The sequence below is a fragment of the Falco punctatus genome, assembly GCF_963210335.1.
Source record: "Falco punctatus genome assembly, chromosome: 3".
NCBI lineage: Eukaryota > Metazoa > Chordata > Aves > Falconiformes > Falconidae > Falco > Falco punctatus.
This window is the reverse complement of record NC_137582.1, coordinates 44,581,308-44,596,853: the sequence shown is the minus strand read 5'-3', so window position 1 is coordinate 44,596,853 and position 15,546 is coordinate 44,581,308. Positions and strand designations below refer to the sequence as shown.

At 36.4% G+C, this 15,546-nt stretch overlaps 1 protein-coding gene across 1 annotated transcript in view; it reads left to right on the top strand.

The window, feature by feature from the left end:
• YTHDF3 (YTH N6-methyladenosine RNA binding protein F3) overlaps positions 1 to 14,275 on the top strand; it is a 28,840-nt gene extending 14,565 nt beyond the window's left edge. Inside the window, exon 5 of the mRNA XM_080380283.1 lies at positions 7,632 to 14,275. Within this exon, the coding sequence (XP_080236409.1) occupies positions 7,632 to 7,655 (24 nt within the window). The 3' untranslated portion in view covers positions 7,656 to 14,275. The remainder of the gene's footprint in view (positions 1 to 7,631) is intronic.
• The last annotated feature ends 1,271 nt before the right edge of the window (positions 14,276 to 15,546 follow it).

Here is a 15,546-nt window from a genome sequence, read left to right as displayed (position 1 = left end):
AACGGACGTCTTAAAATATGCAATTTAAGAGCATGCAATTACATTAGGAAAGTAAAAGGTACTGAAAACTAAAAAAATGCTGTATTGGTAGTTATGCACCTGATCTTCAGTAAATATATGGATCAAAATGAAATGTGGCTCTCATTTAAAAAATGCAGTAGTTGGAAGATGACAACTTCCTCACCCTCAGGTGGTGGCTTGTTAACCTGCAATTACCTGTTGTCCTAGGACCTTTTTTTTGTTGCTTTCTAGTGCAGAATTCTACTTTTGTAGCATATAGTAGAAAAAAAGATCATGGTTCCACGTAACTGTAGAATGCTTCAGATTTGTTTTCTTAGTGAGATAGTTCAGAAAAATAAATAATTTTTATTCATAGGAGAAGGTAGAGGAATTTGGTGTATGTTTGTGTTTATTTAATTTGCATTTGGAATTATTACTTTTCAGGTAGCCTTTAAACAGGCAGGTAAATAAGCATTTAAAATGGTAACTTTTTCCTGTTGTACTACAGATCTTGTAATAGAAGTGCTGTTACAGCTAAAATTTTCTGACTCTGAGAAGTACCAAAATTACTCAGAAAATACTGAGTAATTTCATATCCCCCCCCACTTCTCACACTAGTGTAACTTCTGTTTCTCTGATAATTGGGTCATGATGAGGCTGCAGTGTTAAGCAGTGTAACTCCTTTCCACTCCAGGATGTTGCTGACTATGCTTGATTTGATATTTTTTAAAAATATCTTGGAAGGAAGGAAGGGAGAAAACATCCATTAAGAGTGAATTGTTGACACTTCTTCCTCCCCCTAGCCCCCCCCCCCCCCCCCCTTCCAGCCATCAACTACTAGATTATAATATCAAAGTCAAATATAGATACATTCACAGTCCTTGTACAAGTCAAGGAAAACAGATAGTTGACCAACATTAAAAATAGAGCTAAATTATAGTTGTACCAGAGAACTTTTTAAAATTTATGTATTTACATCTAAAAGAAGTTCAAAACAGTAAATAGATTATGTATTATCTTCTAATGTGTGCATTTCCTATATGCTTTTGATGTTTCAAGGGCCATTATTTTGCAATTTCCTTGAACTTGGATGTTTATATACAGTTTCGTCTTCATAAATGACAGTCATATTGCAGACCTCTTGTCTATTTTAAGAAAAAACAATATGGTCTGAAAGTAGAAACAGTACACATTTTTGCTCCCTTGATAATTGTGAGTTGAGCATGTACCTCTGCTTTCAGGAGAAAAGGATTAATTGCAGCAAGAATAATTTTAGACATACTGATCCAGAATTTTCATCCCAGAATGGTGGGCTTATTTACTATGTCTTCATTTGCTTTTGCATCTTTTGGAAACACTTAAAAATGACCTGCCAGTTTTCTTGTGATAGACACATGGATTTCAAATGTGCCTGTTTTCTGTGTGTTTGGTAGAGTCAGTTGTTTCTGTTCAGAGGTAGGTTTTACAATTAATTACAGCATGGGGATAGTATGGAAAGGTCTGGATGTTAAAATACAGTATCATATAGAGTGACTATGTGAGGGTTTGAGCAGTGTGGCCTGCCTTTATCTCATAAGGGAAAAGATGGTGCAGCCCTGGAAGCACATTATTGGTCTGTTGAATGAAAGATGGAATGTAATTAAACTCACAGGCCGTCTTAGCTTATAGTGGCAATTGTATGGATCTTGTTGCATTTTTCAGTTTGAAATCGCTGTCTACAAGATCAAACCTACAGAGTCTTTTACCGAGTGGGTTTAAATTCTCTGACTCTGGGACTTCAAAGACCCATTTCTCCTGTAAAATAGGGACCCCTATTGGAAAAGCTAGGAATATCAACCAGATGGTTTACCTTAATGCTCAAGAGAGCAGTCATTTTTGGAATCTTAATTCTTCAGTGTTCTTAAATGTGAAGGTAGCTGCCTAAGACATAACTTAAAACATGAATTGATCTGGATCTGTGACAGCTCTACCTTTTCTAAATGCTCTGTCTTTTAGTTGTGGTTTTAAAAGCAAAGGAGGAATTCTAAATCTTCCAGAGCAAAAGAAGAACCTTGAGTATGCATGAATAGCTGTTAAAATTCATGTGGGAGCCTTCTGCTTCCTGCTGCATCTCCCCAGACTGCACTGCTCTGTTAAGAACAAACTGACTAGAACACGGGTGCTTTTCCTGCAGTTTGCAGGGAAGAAGTATCCCTGCATATTGCAAGGAAGTTGCTACCTATGTGATTCTCCATGCAGTACTTCAGCTTTGCTTCATTGATTCATGTCACAGATGGGCTAGTTAGCAAAAACTGGAGTAAAGATTGTTGGTGGTGCTTTGATGGAAAAAATGGCTCTCTAAAACCATACAGATCTTGCATATCTAGTAAAGCTGTTTCTGTAGATTCAGTTGAACTAGGATTGTTTTGTATCAAAATTGATTGACTTTTAACCTTTAGATTCATCTAATTAAAATGCTATATTACAGGAATGATAAGCTGTTTGAGCCCAGTTCTTTGTGAACACATTTTCAGAGGTTTGGTAGTGTACTTCGTATTGACAGGTAGTTATTGTTTTGCTTCTGTGTCTAGGGTTTTTAGTCAGTTGTGAAAAAGCAAATATAAACTTGCACGTTTTTTGCACTTTCATATAGTATATAATGAGAAACCAAGATAAAATAAGTTCATGTTTCCTCATGATAGACCGGAATTTCAGTTACATGTGTGCAAATAGCATGAGTAGTGAGGCTTAAAGAAAAGTTTTCTGAGAAATTCTTCCCTAGTGCATTTTGTAGGCCCTGCAGTGGATGGCATTTCTCTTCCCAGAAGTACTATGGGTTCCTTAGCAGAGCAATTAAATAAGATCATCTTGTTGCCCATGGGTGTCTGAGGAAAAATTAACAAAAGTGTCAGTCATCTTTCTGCTCGTTTTACTGGGACAGTGATCATCATGGAATGCAGTTTCTGTAGATGTAGTTCAGAGTTATCCGTCACCAGTCTTCAAAAGCTGGTATACTAAACAATAATGAGGTTCTAGAAGCTTGATGTTTTTCTTTCTTTCTTTTTTTTTTTTTAATGCACTTGCTGAAATGGCTGTCTTGTAGCTAATTAAAATCTTGTATTTCAATGTGTAATGAAGTACAGCACTGAAAGGAAGCACTTGCTACTTACTTGTAGTTAGAATTCACCAATCCAGCATTGAAAGTATCCACCTGGGAAAACAAGACTGGAAGGGCTTTTCTGGCTCATGGAGTTCAAACTTGGTTTCTGCAGAGCCTTTCCTTGTTGTGTCAACATCTTTAAAGTAGTTTCGTTTCTTTCCCCACTCCTGCCTCCTGAATGTTTGTGCCCTGTTATTTACTGTGCTGTGGAACTTCAGATGTGGATTAAATTTTTATTGAGCTAATGATAAAGGCAATAAAAAAATATGGTCTGTCCATGTTCCACTAACAATGCAGGTGTCTGCTCAAATTTAAACTTATTTACCTTTTTACTGTAATTTGTTCTCATTTTTGCTATTGCTAAGTATGCTTCAGAGACTGCAATAAGTAAAATGCTATCAAAACTAGTAGGAAGAATAAATAAACTCTAGATCTTGTACCTTTTCAGAATTTCTTAGTATTTATATGCTTGAAAGCCTTATTTACTGTTCAGAGTTCAAATGATCTGCGACAGCAAGGTCTCAGATTCTGAGTATTAATTCGTAAGGCTTACCAGGAGAAGGAACTGCTTTGGAGTGGTAAAACCTCGTTTGACTTCCTGTGGTGACTTTGATTTTTAATTTGTGCCTTGTAGTTTTCATGTTGGGGTAAGGAACAGAGGAAAATGAGTGTTTAGGAAGGGATGGCGTCTCCACAGGAAAAAATTGCTAGGTCCGTGTAAGGCTTCTAGAGATCCTTCCCTCTTGTTTTCCCAGAAGTGCTTCTCAGAAAAATGTATTTAAATGTCTTTATCTAGTTTTGAGGTAATCTCTGTCTTAAGATTTACCCTCTCTGGTTTGGAATTCAAGAACGAGAAGTTAAGAGACCTTTATTTTACACTGTTTTCAAGTTTCAGTAATGTAGTTCATGTTAACAGCCTGTGAGGTCCGTGTTACAAATGGACTAGTTCTAGCGTTTTTCAGTTTTCTCAGTAATCAGTTTTTCATTGTGGCTTTCAAGTACTAAGGTCAGTGTTTATGCTGTCATAGCTGTAATGGTACACTGGAGTGCAATAAACTGCAGATTATGGCTGATGCCATTAGTAAATGAGATTTCATCAACTTTGCTGTGGCTTCTTCTCGCCACCTCTACAGCTGTCTGTTCTGCCCCTGCCAGGTGTTCCTGCCCACGCGGCAGAGTTGGCAGAGATATGTGCCTGCGCCTCACTTCACAGAATGAATCTGACATGGTAGCTTACACTGCAGATGAGCAAGGCTTTTAAGTTAAATCTTTAAGTCACAGTTTGCAGTGAGGCAACAAAGATGTGCTACATGTTGCCTTCTGAAGCTGCTGTGAGAACGCTGCCTCTTGGGAGAGGGGCAAAACAGACAGCTTCAGGCATGAACGTTTTAAACACTGTAGTACGATACAAAAGTCTGGCAAAATTCTGGGGTTTCTTTGCAAGTATAGCTGATTGTGCTGGAGGTGAGTCTGTGTGGGAGCTCTGCAATTTCCCTGTGCCAGCTTGCAATCCTGGATAGCTTTCAAAATGGACACCTTGAAATTCTTGCACTTGCAACTGGTCTAAGAGAAGCAAAGGTCCTTCCTTCAGGTCTACCTTCCCTCACTTGGAGCTTCAGTTTGTAAGATCTTGGAAAAAGAAGTAGTACAGCCAAGGTGGTTGTTAGGTTACCATTCACATTTTTGCTACTTAAGATGAGGGCTTCTTTCATTTTCCTTCCTTTTGACAAAAACTTCCAGAAGCCAGTGTTGTGTGCATCTTGGTAGTTTCTTTCAAATCAGATCAGGGAACATTTTTGTTGCTTTGAATTTTGAAATTTTGTTAGCACAGAGATTTTGTTTAATCTAAGGATAAGTTGCATTGCAGCTGCTTTTCAGCATGGGATCATTTGATTAATGCTGTCAGTTCAGAGAACTGAAATTTGGAAGCAAGTCAGCCTCCCAGTTCAGACCATTTAATTCCACGGTTTTGTTTGCACTAGATTGATGCATGTTTCCAAGGCCCAAGCATTTTTAGGTTCACCTTCACTTGGTTCTGTCAGTTTGTGTAGAAATTTATTTGCATGTGTGAAATCGGCTCACTGTGTGGTCTGCACCTGGCAGGTACCTTTAACCAGCCAATAGATTCCCACATTGTTCTAATTCAGATAGTACTTAACTTCTCTACCTTGTGCTTGTGGTGTTTTGAAGCCTTCTTCCTCTGTAGAATTCAAAATGGACTTAAAATTTCTAACACCTCCTTGATTTCGTCTATTGGAAGCATATAATCAGGATATCTTTCCCTTTCTACTTTGGATTTTTATGAACTTAAATGCATTTTGAGTTCAGGGGCCAAAGCACAAGGTCTGTCAGTTTACTGTGCAGCAGTTTGCAATGCAGAGAGACTTTCTAGACAGCTTGAATCAGTGGTTACGTACATAATACTTGCAATCAGGCAGGAACAGATTATTTTATTTGTATATAGGTAGTATTTAAAATTGTTAAAATATTGATATTTAACGTCACAGTTTCATAGGCTCCTACTTAATACACAGTAGTGTTTTACAGCACTTAGTGCAGTTCTTTCAGTTGAAGTCTGCTAATAGTAGAGGAATAATCTGAGATGTGCGTGAGCAGGCTATTTTTGCATGCCTTACATGCATAGTGAGGCATGAGGCCAGCGATCATCTGTTTTCAGCCTAGATGTGCACTGTGAACATACCAGTTTGCGTTAATGACTGATACTAACAATCTCACATTTTAAAAAGTCTTTTACTATGAAAATATAAGCCATGTCTCTTTGAACTAGGAAAAAAATGACTGCTAGCAGAATTGTGCAAGTATCGCTCTGGCTTTAAATATACTGAAGTTCTGCCCTAGAGAATGTCCAGTCTTAGACATACAGCTGTCTGGACCATGAGCTGCTTATTGTGACCAAGAACGCTGTGTGAGCTTTACTTTTCTGGTGTTCATCTTGAAGCGACTTGGAGGTTGGTTTTAGGACTAGATCATCAGCAGTGCTCTAATAACTAACATAAATGTTATGTATCTTCTTCTTTCAGTATAGTGTCTTTTTGGCAGAATTGATTTAGATTTATATTCTAATTTGCACCTTTTCTAAATAGTTCCTAGCATAATGAAGTTTCAGCATGCTATCAGACAGAGTGGTTTTGAAATGATTGTTCAAATGCCTCCTGGTTTATTTTGGTTTCCCTGCTATGTTTATGTTCAGTTTATAACATGCTGTGTAATGCAGTAACAATAAAAATACTGGAAATGAGGGAGTTTTTTGTTCTATTTTAAGTGGGGGAGGGAACCTACCTTTCTTCTATGAAGGTTTTTCAAAAAAGATTATATGATGTGCTCAGTCTATATTGAGAAAGGAAACGGTATTAGGAGATAAATTCCTAGTTCTTAGAGTCAGCCTACAGTGTCTTGTTACAGTCTAGAGGGTATGTAACGAAGGCAATGAGATATAGTTTATTGATCTGCTTTTATTTTTTTCCTAGAGGTAGTCATAATGCCTAAGTGTATGTTTAACAAAGTTGAGAAAATGGAGGATGATGATAAAGTGCTGAAAACGTTATTTGCTCTCTTAGACTTGTAATACAGAATACAGAACTTGTTAGTCCCTGATAGAAGTACAACGCAATTAGTATTTTAGACCTTAATGGTACATAGTTGTTTATCGTTGTGTTTGCGTTACACAGGTGACATTACATTCTTCATTCCTTTACACCAAATGCAACATCTTGCAATGCTGTGAGGGCTTTGTAGTGAATATGGTCTTGAATGCAACTCAGGCTTGCATTCAGGTAGGGGTTTTTTCCAGCCATTCCTACCTCACTGGTTTTGTATTTTTGCTATTAAAAGTAATTTCTAAAAAAGATATGGATGGCTTTTTTTTTTTTTTTTTTATAAACGGCTTTTCTCACCATTTCAGCAGTGTGTTTGTATGGATGAGGTGGTACTGGGCCAACTTTTTCCTTTGGATCTTAAGCACATTGAAACATTTTATTGTAGGGGGCACTGAATGAGGTACCTGGGAATGTGATTTTTTTTTTTCTTTTTTTTTTTCCTAGGGATAATAATGGATGGAGAGTAGAATATTTAAATGTTAATACAGAGCATATTTTGTCAAGTTAAGCAGAAGATTCAGGGTACCTCTTGCTTGTTTGTAGGTCCCTTGGTCTCCTTACTCAGTTTACTTTGTGCAGTATATTTTATCAGAAGTGACTTAAAAGTAACATTATAAAACCTTTTCTGTTACCTGTTTTTTGGAATGTGTTTGCCTCTTGGTTTGACATATACTCTTGTGTTTCTCTTTAAGAAGTTAGCTTGAACTAAGTATTTCATGTTCCTGAAAAAGTGAAGCTTTTTCTTTAAAGCTTGTTGCCTAATTTAGAGAAATGGCAAGCAATGCAACTGCTCTAGTGAGAGGAAAACAGATAATATTGAACTGTGTGTATTAACATAATTTTCCTTTGTGTTTTTGTTTTTTGTTTTTTTTCAGGAGAGAAATAGAAACAAACAATAACTATATGGAGATGTCCTGCTAGAATTACAACACTAATGATGTAGACTCTGGAAATGCCTAATATGTCTAAGAAGACGTTATTAAAGCTTTTTTCTGCTTAAGGTGACATCTTTGAACACTTTAACACAAAATTGACTCTTCTTGTAATGGTTCTCATCAGTGCATCTGCCCTTATACTCTCTCACCAAACACACTTGAGAACTGTACCTTCGTCAAGCACTTTCTGTCCTGAAGCTTTTACCAGTATCTGCTGTCTTTTGTATTTATGCATCCTAGCTAAGGCACAGGAGACCGAACGAATGCAAGGATTCATTAACTCTTTGAATTTGTTAAATACTAACATTTAACCATTAGAAGTGGTTCAATGATGTGAGATTCACATTGCTTCAACTTAATTTTTTCTTTGTTGTAGTTTTTTTTAATTGTCAGTTTTTAGCTATTCAACAGATTAAAAGCAAATCATGCCATATTTAGTCCTGGAGTAAAACTCAAGTCTAAATGTTCATGTGAAAATTATTGTAGTAATCTTTTAATATGGCAAAGCAACTTTAAGCTGCAGTTTAGCCAAATGAAACGTAACATAAAATTATATTAGAATGACATTTCCCTTGTTTCAAACTGTTTGGTGTAAGAGAATATTAATATGCAGCTTGGTGGAGACCACCAGTTAATGCACATTTCTTTATTTTTTTTTTCTGTAACATGTATTCTGAAAAAAGTGCATTTGTCTGAGGAACTGTTTGTTTGCTACCACTCAATGAATCTCAGTTTTGAGTAAATGTACCTCAGTCTAAATCAGACTTTTTATGACCTTTATAACTACATTTAAAGTAATCTTTAATTCCTATTTCTGGGTGTTTGCAAGCCTGACAGATTGCTATCATGAAAGTGAAAATTTACTCCTCTAGGTGATTCACTAGCTAAATAAACATAATTCTTGTTTAGCAAGCATATACTCTGTTTCTCAAATTTTTTTGTTTCATTGTCCCAACATCCAGGTCTTTTTTCCCCCATTTGAAAATATTTTGAGAAAAATACTTTGATCCATGGAGATGACATTCATGGCCATGTTAACGTGATTTTTGTTAGAACCAAGCAGCAAGAATTTTAGAATATGTATTAAACTGGGTAATTCTATACTAGTTTTTAACTTCTAGAAATTATGTCTTTTGTTTCAGTTTATATAGCAACACATTCTATCTGCTGGAAGAGAATATTAAAAAAATGTTAAGCGGGTGTATTGACTGTACAAAATACTGAACAGCCTGTACCAAACTCCAGGGATAGCTTTCTCTTTTTAGAACAGCAGTGTAGAAGTCAGATATGTTATAGCTTAAAATAGCAATACCACATATTATTTAAACATGTATTATGTCTTACTGTCCAACACAGATTTTTATATTGTGTTTTGAGTCCTTCATTTACAGATTCTGGCAATCAAAGTTCTGGAGCTTAAGTGGCAAAGGTTTGTTTTCAATACAGACTATTTTGCTGTATTTTACTTTCTCTCTTACTAAGCCTCTTGCACTCTTCTAACTTTGCAAACACAAAAAGTTCAGTACACACTTACTTCTTGCTCATTATTTAAAAAATTGTTTGAGACTGCGGAGCAGCAGATACAAATCTTAATTTTTACTGCCAGTTTTCTGGAAGCTTGAAAGGGAAGCCACTCCCATATTTTGGGGAAAAGAAGCAATCTCACTTAAATGCAGATGTGTAACAAATACTAAGTGGTGTAAGGGAGGGAAAAGCAAAGTGCTTATTGTAAGAAGAGAGCAGGAGATAAAGGTTTCAAGCCCAAACCCTATGAAATTTGGCTTGAGCCCAAAAATTGCTGCTTCCATGCATATCTTTTTCTTGCTAACAAATTTTTATAGCTATTTGTTTCCCTCTGTGGGCTGATTTATGGATTACTGCCTATTATTCCAACTGTCATTGGTCAGTAGAAGTGGCAAAGGCTAATGTTGTGAGTCCAAAGAATGTAGTCCTTCTGATGATCCTTCAAGGGATCAGCATGTTTCTGCTTCATTGTTACAAAAATATCTTACAAAAATGCACAGAAGTTTCTGTTTAAAAGAAAGCTACTGTTAAGAGTCAGGCATTCAGGAATTGATTGCATGTGCAGCCTGCAGTTCCACTGCAGTATTCATATTTTTGCAGGCTTTGTTAGTATTTTCTGCTTTACCCCTTGCCTCTTTTATTCTAATAGCATGAGCATTGCTCTTGGATTGAGTCAGGTTTAGTATAAAATAGGTTCATCAGTGTGTTGCAGACTTTGAAAGCTCGGAAAATGAGACAGAATTGTGAGAGAAGGAGGTGATCACATTTAGAGAGCTGTGACAGTTCTTACACTGTTCCAGGATTGTTAGCAAATCTACAAATAGAAGAGTTTCATTGCTGATGGTGTTAGTCATGTTGCGACTGATTTGCTGACTGCTGAGAGTTTAGTATGTGCAGCTGAAATTAAAAGGAATTTTATGTGCATATAAAGTACTGTAAAAATAGTATATAACATTGTAAAATCAGCTATGGAGTGCTGTACTAGTTAATGGACATGTGAAACTTCTAGCCTTCAGCTTCCTTATGCACGAGTTCTTTTCCTCCAGAAAGAAAAGGAATGGTGCTTAATATCTCAAATAAATGTAGAAATACCTTTTTTTTGGGGTCTGATTTTTCAATACAGTGAAGTTGTTGTAATGGCCGCTTGCTAATGGAGGAGTCAGTGGAACCCCTTTTCTGTTCCTGATGCCTTCTCCTTTGTGTCAGCATTTGTTTTCCTGTGATACATACTGAGCCAGTTCAAGATGTTTTCTTCTGGTTTAACCGTTTGGGCAGTTCTCTGTGAGATTAGATGTTCAGAAGGGAGATGGTGGGAGGGCAAGGAAGATTTGCCCTTTCAGGACCAGGTACCCAGTGTTGAATAGGCTTAGCTGCACTATGGGTTGGTGAACCAGAGATGCAGCAGAATGTTTAAAACTGGGAACGGCTCCACAAGAAAATAAAAATCAATTCTGTTTTCAGTGTAAGATTTCAGTAGTGTACAGTGGCAGTGAGACATGGTGTTATCACACACATTTAGTGATACCAGGAGGGAAGAAATGCTGAGTATTTTCCATTTCGACTACTTTTTCCATTCAAAGAGACCTGAGAATTCATACAGAAAAGTTACTGCTGAGAAGCTTGTCCTGCCAACACAGGGGGGCAAATCAAAGTTGTATGAGCTTTGCTAACCGTTGAGTGTCTCTTGACTTTGTCACATCAGCATCTTTAACATAGTTTTTTTGGTATTTGACTTCAACAAGAAATAATTCCTGTCAGTTGAATGCTCAAGTTGCTGGCTTAAGGAAGACATGGGCATTACTTAATTTTGAGGGACTTGGATTGGGAAAAGCTTAATATTCAAGACAAATTTTACTGCTTCATGTGTTTTGCTATTCTATGCTTAATTTATGAAATAGTTGCTTCTATACATCCTCTAGCTCCGTTTTCTTCTTTTTTGAATTTTCTGGCAGTTTCATAATGCACTGTCTGCAGAATTTAGATGCAAAAGCCCCTTGCCAAAATGGTTTGTGTCCCAGACAAATCTGTGTCGCCAAAGAAAAGATGATGATAAGCTTTTGGTCAAATGCAAATAACAATATTTAGGAGGAAGCATCGTATCTATTTTTCACTGTTCAGTCAAAGTTCTATTTTGAAACTGCTTTCAGTTTCATAGGAATGTTTACACATTTGAAATATACTCCTTAAAAAAGAGGTTTTAAATAAACTATTTTGATGTACAGGTATCAACGCATCTTTCCTAGCTGAAACTTGAGTTGTAGCAACAGTGTTTTGAATTCTGTAAGTAGCAGTTACCTTAATATTTCAAAATTATTGGTGGTTCTTTCACTGAAAGATACTTACATACTTCAGCTGGTTCTATCTAGTGCAGTGGAAATCCAGTATGGACAGTCTTTGAATTTTCTGCGGTACTGACTTATTTTTAAATGAATAATTCTAGGCATTCAAATAGAATTTTCCCTTTATTGAATTCATTTTATGTTATTTTTAAAGCTTTTGAACTCATTTTTCCTGCCATTTTGTTGAGGAAATACAGATTTTCCAGTGTCTTGTTTATCCTTTTGCCAGGTGAAGATCCATGTAATTTACTGATAAATTAAGCAAGATTGAGAGAGCAGTTATTTTCTATTCAGTTGCAGTGAACCTTGGTTTAAATTTTGTGGGGTTTTGTGTGTGTTAGAGTATGGTAACTTAAATGAGGATTCTTTGGCATGAGAATTGACCATCTGATGTTATTTAATCTGTTTGAAAGTTTACATCAGAGTTACCTGTTCACATCCTCATTTATTCTGTTTTCAGCCTGACACATTTACCATGGTTTAGCATGGGAGAGAAAAGAATATCTCTATGGATCATAGGAATTTTAAGTAAATTAGTTTGGTCTCATAAAATTAAAATATTAGTGTGCAGCTGGCATGATTTCCTCAAAACATCTGTTCTATACTGTCTGTCCTACTTTATGTATTTTAATAAAGTGCATTTTAATATGATGAATATGGAACCTTTCAGTTCACAAAGTTAAATTTGTATCCAGCCCGAGCTTTTGACAGTATTTCTCTTCCCATAATAATCCTGAAGCATTCTTAATAATGATACTTTCAGCGTCCAGGGATCTCTAAGCCAAATAAAACTTGCTGTTTGTTAATATAAAGGGATGCATGATATTCATGTTACCCGAGGTTTGTTTTTTTTTCCCCTGACCTTGTCCTTCCTCAAAAGTAGAAGTCCAACAAATGGAAGTCAATGACCAGTTGGATGTCTCTTCGAAGCAGTTTTCCTACGTATTTCACAAGAAACTCTTTTTACCACACTGCAAGCAGAGTGCAAATGGGGTGGGTCTTCAAATACCTTCTTCCAGAAGTCTGTTCTTAGATATTCAAGAGGCAGTGAATTTCTTACTCCCATCTAAGTAAGCATTCCTTCCCATTGCTCTCCCCTTTCTGGGAAGACTCACTGTTACCTCTTTCGGCTGCTGATTCCTTTGGATGCCCGTTGGGGGAGCCTGGTGTTGGACGCTGTTTTCACAGCCTGCAAAAAAGTTCCTGACTTCACTTATTTCCTTCTCTCTGTGGAGGAAATCTCCTGGCTGGGTTTCGCTTGTCTGAGTCTGTCTCAGCCTGTTTGCCACAATGTAAATAGAGAAATAGTGTATTAATAACTGGATGAATTCAATCTCCCATGTGGTGTATGCCATTTTTTTAAGTTAACTCTGCAACATTTTTGTTCAGAAGGTGGAAAGGGATATGATTTTGTTGGAGTTTTAAAGGGCGTACAGTTATTTAAATACAAGGGTCCACTATAAGTGTTCTGAATTTTAGTGGTGGTGATAACTGGTGTGTTAACAATGAGAGTTTATAAGCTGTTTGCATATCCTGTGTGCATTTGGATTTGTCTTCTTAATACTGAATTAACTTCCTTTGCCTGTAAAATTACTCTGTAACACTTGAGAAGCTTTACTCTTTTTTTTTTGTTTTCTTTTTAATTTCATCCACTTAGAGATACTGTAACTTTTCATCTGCCTGCACAAGTTTACGTGCATCTTGAGAATGAATGGATGTTCGTGTAAAATGAAACAAGATACTCTAGAATGACGACTGCTTTGTTGAGCCTGTGGGCTTTCAGATGAACAAGCTGTCTTGATTTGTGCCCTCATGTGAAGCATTACACTTTAATCTTGAACTCTGAATTTATGCATCTTTTCTTTCTTGTTCTGCAAACATCTGAAAGAACCTCGGATGTTAAAATAAGAAGTCCTTGCTTTATGCTTAGTCCACGAATAAAAAATTCCACACTAAGCGTTTGAGCAAGCTAAATGGAGGTTTAGCCTTAGTTGGAGCTAAGCTATTACATTTCAGCAAAAGGGTGAGATAAAAGGCTGTGGATCTTTCATTATCTACTATAATTGTATATCTACTGTTAAAAAAAAAAAGCCAAAATTTTATTTTGCAACCACTAATATATGCAGCTGCTGTTGAATATTGCCCAAGAATCTAACAAGTATTTGCATCAGTTCAGATTAGCAGCTATGTAAAATACAGCATAAAAGGATTGAGATCTCTTCCTCCCACCCCCCCTCCACCCCAGGAATACAGAATTATTAAACCGGTTAAAATTCAGATGTTTGTGCTGTGTGACTGGAATACCTTGGATGTTAAATCTATTCCTCTTCTGCTAGTTCTCTGGAAAACATTACTACTAAACTCTTACCATAATTATTTAAAAAAAAATTTTTTTTTTTACTTAAATTGGCTGCCAATTTGTTTTCAACTGCTTAACTGGTTTGTAGCTTAGTTCTCATGAGATGCTTCATTGGGTCTTATGAGTGTGGTGCTTCATCAGAAAACATGTAAAACTATTTAATTTCTTCAAGTTAATGTAACTTAATTGCTATTAACTTGACCTGTATTCCATTTAACTTCATATTTTATGATAATGCTTGGTCTTTCAGTTGTATTGATCTTTTTTTTGAATATCAATACCACATGCAGAACAATTCAGAGAAGTTTTTGGTTCCTGAGATTTATGCTTATTTTAAATGTTAATAAATAACTCGTATCTGCTCTCTGGGTTGCTAGTGAGTATTGATGATTTTCTTGAAAACTGAAAGTTGAAGGTGGAGACAGGAATACTTACCCTGGGAAGTAGAGGAAATGCTGGAACACCAAAGAGAACTAGCAGCTGTATGAGACAAAGGATGTTCACATAGCCAAGAGAGTGTTGTGAGATTGATTCTTCACTCACACTTCAGTGTAGCTTTTCAGATGTGAAGAATCTTTTGAGCAAAGAATTAAATGTATGTTCACATAGTCTAGTTGAACTCCTAATTCGGTCTGCTTGCGGTTTTGGTGGTGTTTTTTTTTTTTTTTTTTTTTTTTGGTTTTCCCCATTTATCTCATATATCTCTTCCATTTCTCTCTTAATATTATAATTTTGCTCTTGGCCTTACATCAGTTTACAGTCGTGGAGTTAACTTGCGCTTCAGCACAAGGTTCCCTATTTCATGCTTTCTTTAAATAAGCCCTAAATATATGCTTTATATGTATACCAAGGCTTTGAAGGTTACTTGTGTTCAGCACATAGGCCGTTCCCTTGCCCCAGGTCATTGTTGCTGTTACTAGAATCCCCAGCTGATTTCATGGTCAGTGATTTTTCTAGTTTTGCTTATTTTAAGTTGCATATCTGAAGAAGTTACTGTTACTAGTTTATTTCTGTGAATAATTGTTTGGGTTTGGATCAGGCTATACTGATAAATTGCATCATTTTTTGTCTTCATGCTGATTAAATGACAAGATAATGAAATAAGGTTAAGTAAGTTCTACATTAGATTAAAAAAATACTGAAGGTTTCCCATACAAGCTGTGTTTTGAATACTTTCACTGATTAACTCTTGCAAGTTCTCATTAGTTTTCTCTGTGCCTCAACTGTCTTAATGGTGTTCAAGACTTTTTAGGTAGACTGAAAAAGTCGCTGTTCCAAACACAACTTTTCTGCAGCGTTAAACCATGATGGAGTTTCTCAGTGTTTTTCTTTAGCTCTAAGAGTAGGATTGCAACTGTTGAGTATCTTGAATCTCAGCGAGCCTACCTGCTTTCTCTGCAGCAGAAAATTCACTTGAAAGGACACTTTGACTTTCTACCTTCTTTGGCTTTTGATGTTTTCCTCCCATTCCTTGCAATTCAATTAATCATACCTATGCTGTGTAAAAGAACAATGAGCTTTTGGTTCATTCACTTGGAACAAGTGGGAGGGATAATGGGAAATTTTTCAAGAAAATGAGAAACAGATGACATTGTGTGATATTTCCACCTGCAGGGAGCAAACACACCAACAG